The 6,650-nt window shown below is 34.1% G+C and overlaps 1 protein-coding gene across 1 annotated transcript; it reads right to left on the reverse strand.

The window, feature by feature from the left end:
- Positions 1-386: 386 nt before the first annotated feature.
- LOC127857362 (uncharacterized) lies at positions 387-6,650 on the reverse strand. Its single transcript, XM_052393761.1, has 5 exons — positions 6,127-6,650; positions 3,609-3,701; positions 2,048-2,737; positions 1,568-1,755; positions 387-1,325 (listed from the first exon to the last, which is right to left on the reverse strand). Exons 3-5 carry the CDS (start codon positions 2,730-2,732, stop codon positions 387-389), a joined length of 1,812 nt encoding a protein of 603 aa, XP_052249721.1. The 5' UTR covers positions 2,733-2,737; positions 3,609-3,701; positions 6,127-6,650.

Here is a 6,650-nt window from a genome sequence, read left to right on the forward strand (position 1 = left end):
ATACTCCTGTTCCCTAAATGTGATCTCCCTATATTTGAGTTTTAAGCTGTCACCTAAGTGAATGTTATATTAAATGCCTGCGTATGATATAATTTCCATATATGGCAATTATTATGCATAGTTCTATCAACATAAAGTAGAATGGAAGAAAAGAAATCTCTTACAAACTGATTTGTACATAGCCTATTTGTATGTCCTACGCTAAATAATTTTAATTTCATTTGCGTTAATTACGGAATATGCAAAAAGTAATTTGAAGCAAACAATAATTTTACCAGTACACTTAATTGTATTTACATTGCGATCAATAAAATTGTATTACCAACTAAGTAGTAACACACACCAAACTAAAATTGTTTGAAATACAAAACATTGACTTTCTATTGTTATAAAATACTGTTACACAACCTGAACGTATCTTGGTATTTGTCTGCCATGTGTTCAATCCCAGACTGCAGGTCACACGACACGTACATTTTTGTGTTTTCATCTGCCGATTCCTCTCCCATTAACATTCCTATCGCATGTATAAAGTCGCCATCTGGCGTGTCTGCACAGACAAGCGAACCACTGTCTCCATAGGTAGCCAGTCTTGTACCAACAGAGGCTCCATCCCTCTCCTCATCATCCGAGTCGGGATTCTCAATTCCAATTATGTTTTGAATCTTTGCACCAAGGCGTCGAAAATATTTCGGCGTAGTTATTTTGCCCTTACCAGGTTTAGAATTCACCGCCCATAGGTGAACAATAAGTCCATTCAAGGATTCTAATTGCTCTGGGTTTTGATAATCATACACTCTGCATGGTTTTTCAGCGCCGGTCGAATCTAAAAGACTAGGTACCGTTATTGACTCGGCCATAAGTCGCGCAGCTGCAATATCGACCGGCAACAAGTATTCAAGATCATCTCTTCGGCGCAAAGTCTGAGCGATTATTTTGTCGCCGTTCGTTGATACTCGTAAAACATTCTTCTCCTCCTCGTCATCTAAAACATGCTTGGCCGATATAAGACAACATTTCTCATCTTCAGACGTCCCTTTCCAGGCAAAGCCGCCAAGTGTTCCACGTTTAGATCCTGTTGTAATGCAATCTCCAACTGTCTGATCGCCATGTGCATATTCCCTCATTTCGCTTTTACAAAAACGAAAAGTGATGTCAAGTATTTGTTTGTTCCGAGATTGAAGGAACTTCACAATTTTGGACTGGATATTGTTAATAGAGGCCTTATCGTCTTGGATTGAAGAATTCAAATTTACTATAAGTGTGTCTAGCCTGTATCCAACTCCAAGGACTTCAGGGACTTCTTTGAAAAGTTCATTTGCAACCTATAACAGGAACAAAACCAAACATTTTAGTAAATTTGTGAAATATAAAAAATAAATAATATTTTAATCGATCGGCATATATGACTCTGTTTACTGTTGACGTTGTAAATGTTCTTATAACCATGTTAATGTTCCACACACATATTTAGTACATACTAGTAATTAAAAGCTAGCTTGTTAAAACGATATTGTTATGACTGTATGTAATCATGATAATACATTTATATATGAAATAAGCAAACCTCCTCATCGAAATGTTGCTGACGGTCACGGAGTTTTGGATGTTCGTCTTGTGGTACCCTGCTGCGCTTGAACATGGTTCGAATTTCAGCAACGGCTTGCATTAGCTTTGGTTTCATCTTAACAGCGGTTTCGACATGCATCTTTATATCTACACCACTATCCAGACTCGCTTCGACTAGTTTTTGTACTGGTAAAAAATGGAATAAAAAACTAGACATGTTGGTTTTACTTCATTTGAAAATATGTTCAAAATTCTTGTTTGTGTTGTTTTTGTCTAAAGGTTAGTTTAATCATTTGATTCTTAATCGAGAGATCCTGACATTAATTATAACTCCACTGTTTTAAGTTCTCTATAGGTTGTTTGATTATGGAGCACGTTTAAATATAATTTCGTTATTTAGTTTTCCATTTTTTTTTAGATATAAATGTTTACTTATAAAGACAATGTCGATGGAGACAATATTTAGACATTTACTCACGTGCTTCTGGAGTAGACACTACCCTGTGTAGTGTTAGTTTTCCGAACGATGCCACTGGACCTGAAGGTAATTGCTTGATTTGGGTATTTTCCAAAGCACGACCAAGATCGTGTGTGTAATCTGTGTGCATTTCTGCACTTGTGATGCGATCCAGCAGCTCGGTTTTGTAACGTATATGGGCAAAGACGTAGCGCTCCAACATATTGCTGATGTCTTTGGCAAAGTTTGCATGATTTGAAACACAAATGTATATATCATCGTACTTAGAAAACGTGCTACCAACGTGGTTATGGTCATTATTTATCAAGATTGTCAAATTCCCAAAGTAGTCCGGCAAATAATTGTCCCCGCTGAACCTCGTTACATAAACGGTGGGATATTTTCTATTATTAGGTGCTTCATCAAACATGTCCTTAGCCTTGGCATGGCTGACGGTGTCGAAATCAAGATTCTCGTCTATTTTGTTTGGAGTGAGATGTTCCTCTTCTATCAATGGATGTCCTTCAGTTTCTAGAATGTTCACATAAACATATCCAAATGGTGGCAGTCTTTGGTTATCCGTGATACCACATTGTTTTGTTAACTTATCAAACTTCCGGTGCGCACGTTCGACCTCTGTTACTGCATACTGGAAACGCGGATACAGATGCGGACTCAGCTTGTATCGGCGTAATCTTTCGGCCATTTTTACTGAAATACAAGTTTTCAGCTAAGATTCAAATATATCATAAATCTAATTTGTATTTTTAAGGTTGAGTTTTATTAGGTTTGACCTCGTATTGTAAAGTGAACGCACAGATTTTAAGACACCGTTAGTTAAATGTTTTCATCATACCACTATATTGGTATCTGCCTGATATAAAGCTGGCTGATATATTTTTTATCACGTCAACAGGAAAGTGTTACATCAGTGAATGTTTTGAGGAAGGTACACATATTTATTGTCTATACCGGTTATAAAAATAAAGTTTATTATTTGTAAGATTACAAGTTTAAAGGCGGTGAGTGGTATGATAAACAAAATTCAAGGTTACTGCCTGATCGTTTTGTAATATATCATGCAGCCTTCTGTTATTATGTATAATACCAACTGTGTCTGTTTCTATTAATATCGTGTTTATGTGTTGATTAAATTAAGAATTGGTCTGATTATGAATCGAACACAGGCAAACAATTAGTTGTATGCGATTAGTTGTATGCGTTGAGATTAATTTAATCAAACTTACAATAATAGAAGTTTATTGATGTTGTCAGCAAACTTTTAACGTCGAAGACGTTTTGTGTAACACTTAAAAATGTAATTAGGTCATGCATAACAAAGAATGCAGAAAGTTAACATCATTATTCAGCTCCGTAAACCATTGTGGAGAGCAAACGTATAATATTTGACTACCATACTGAAAAATTAACTTGATCAATGTAAACACCGAGTCCAAAACACATCTAACTAAGACATAGTAAATTAATCAACAAGAGCTATTAATAGAACCACCATCATAATGTAACATTTCAAAGTTGTGTGTCGATATATTAATATAGTCTGTATAATAAAGATATTTACCTTTTACCTTTTGTTGTAACTTCACATGAAAATTAGTACTCCGGTTATTGATCGTAGCTGATTATTACCGGTTGAGTAACTTCATAGGCAATCCTTTCAAAGTAAATATAGAAATCATTAATATGTAAACCATATCACTAGATTTATTAACGTAAACTTACACTAGGCAGTTTAAACGTTCATTAAAATACACACACACACACACTGAACATATAACACGAATATATCGTAGTTTCCGTTTGTACAAACACCTATAAAATACTATTATATATGTATATGTCTTTGGTTTCAGGATAACAGGTTAAGCTAACCGGCGGACAATTCAGCTCAAATCACGTGACTTGCTGTGACGATTAGGTCGATAATGCAGAGCTGTGTGCAAAATGCAAGGAAGTTCGCAACTCCGTTGAGGTTGAGAGGCTAAATACATTCAGTATGTTAGTGAGGTACTCGCTGGAGGTAAACGTTTAAAGCCCGAGCTCGCTCATGGTGTTAACAGTCAAGATAAACATGTGTAAAATGTAAACTGATCATAGTGCATGCGATATCACTGAATGAATTGTTAGGTGTTACATACCATGATATACAACTGTGTGCAAGTAGGTTAACATAAACTGCAAACTAATACTGATAAAAACATGCAACAACTCAACAACAAGATAATTTTAACCAAGACTGCCATAAACGTAAATAAAATATATAATTATTTGTTAAGCCAATTTGATAATCGTTTGAAGTGTAGCTGTATAAACTCACTTTTTGCCTAGAGATTAATGAAGTGTCGCTGTATAAACTCACTTTTTGCCTAGAGATTAATGAAGTGTCGCTGTATAAACTCACTTTTTGCCTAGAGATTAATGAAGTGTCGCTGTATAAACTCACTTTTTGCCTAGAGATTAATGAAGTGTCGCTGTATAAACTCACTTTTTGCCTAGAGATTAATGAAGTGTCGCTGTATAAACTCACTTTTTGCCTAGAGATTAATGAAGTGTAGCTGTATAAACTCACTTTTTGCCTAGAGATTAATGAAGTGTCGCTGTATAAACTCACTTTTTGCCTAGAGATTAATGAAGTGTCGCTGTATAAACTCACTTTTTGCCTAGAGATTAATGAAGTGTAGCTGTATAAACTCACTTTTTGCCTAGAGATTAAGGTGCGTTAATTAATACAGAATTGAATGCCAATCGAATGGGTCAAATTTTCTAAATGCACACATAATCCAATTCTTTAAAGTATACAAATTACTTTATCATTCTAGTGATTTCAATTTACACAGTTGTTAAAATTGATCTGCTCAGATACAATTATGCGGGTAACTTGAACACATACGAGACAGAATTGAACACAAGCCTTCAAAATTGTCTTCAAGTGAATGTTACAATCAGAATGTAACTGCATTCATAGAATTAAATAACTGTTTTATTTGTCACTTAACCGTGGCAAAAAAAACACACAATGACGCTGATCAACATGGTACCATCCAGGGTTTTTATTCCACTTTTTGGGAAGATAGCCCATGGCTTTGGAATTGGGAATTTTATCGGCATTTTCATGAAATTGGGAAAATAAATATATTAGCCTTTTTTTTACATGAAAAGTCCACTGATTAGGGAAATAATAAATTTGATATAACTCTTTATAATCATTCAAATTAAAAGAAAAAAATCATATAATACTTTGTTAGATGTAATTGAATGAAAATTGAGATAAAATACGCATTAGACACTTCTTTCTAAAAAAAATCATTTATATTTTTTTTTTTGGAAATTACGAATTTTTTTCCACATTTTGGGGAAAAAAAATACTTTTGGGGATTGGGAACAAAGTCGAATTTCGGCTATAAAATTGGGCCAAAAAAAAACCACCCTGCCATATGAGTTGGTACACTTCTGAAAGTTTTGAATACAAAGGCGAGGCGAGAAAGAAATACTTGTATGTCAATAGATATGCTTATATTTACTATGATATTGTATCAGTGTGTAGGTTAAACAAACAAGGTATGTGTTGTTTATTAGTGCATTTCACCCTGAATCGTCTTCATGGCACCGTAAACATACACCGTATACGAGTATTGTACTTGCTTTTCCGATTGGAAATATTGGCACCACATGATGGCTATTATTTCTTCTTAAAGAAACGAACGTAAGAAGTGTGCTTAGCCGGAGACCCAAATCAACCATAGCCATATAAGTCTCCGGAATAAACAGTCCCGTATAAGTAAAATATGTTGTCAGTGTGAAATAACGCATGCGGTCAAACAACTAGGAATTACATGTATACAAAGACAAATTCTCAAAACTTTGAAAATTTTAATTAAAACCTTTCGATTTACAGTGTCAGTGATATAATATAAAGAAGTGAAGTATCTATTAAACATATGTAAATTATAGTGAATGCAAACCAAAACTGATGTATCATATAGTTTAATGTACACACACACACACACATATATACAAAAAACGCACAGGCTGAAAAGAATGAACGTGACGTAAGAAATGATAAATTGAAAGTCACTTACATTAAAAATGGTTCCACATTTTACAAACACAACATATAACTGTTCGGCATTTAATTTAAAGATATATATTTATATAACACAATGAAATCTCGTTGGCTTTGAAGTTTTAATCATAAGTATTCCTCTTAAAATACATTCAACAGACTAGAAGTGTTCAAGTAATGCAAACACTTTCGTTTCCGTTGTTCTTTTATTGTATATTTAATCTATTTTTACTTATCAATTCAAGTTTATTATATGAATCATTATATAAAACAAAGTCCAGGAAAGTTACATTTAACACTTTGTTACACATCGTTAACAATAGGATTCCACATTGACCTCGTTTGAAACACTCGGCTGTTTTATGATACTTAGGCTTAGCTATATTTGTATATTGATATATCCTGAGTGATGAGATATGTGCTTATGTCGTCACCATATATTGATATTAGTCACTTAATGCATACCTGCAGTAAATGTACACGACATTATGTAATAGCAACACACAACACAACAATTTAAGATTTTTCAACTAAAAGAAC

Source organism: Dreissena polymorpha, chromosome 14 (genome assembly GCF_020536995.1).
Source record: "Dreissena polymorpha isolate Duluth1 chromosome 14, UMN_Dpol_1.0, whole genome shotgun sequence".
Classification (NCBI taxonomy): domain Eukaryota; kingdom Metazoa; phylum Mollusca; class Bivalvia; order Myida; family Dreissenidae; genus Dreissena; species Dreissena polymorpha.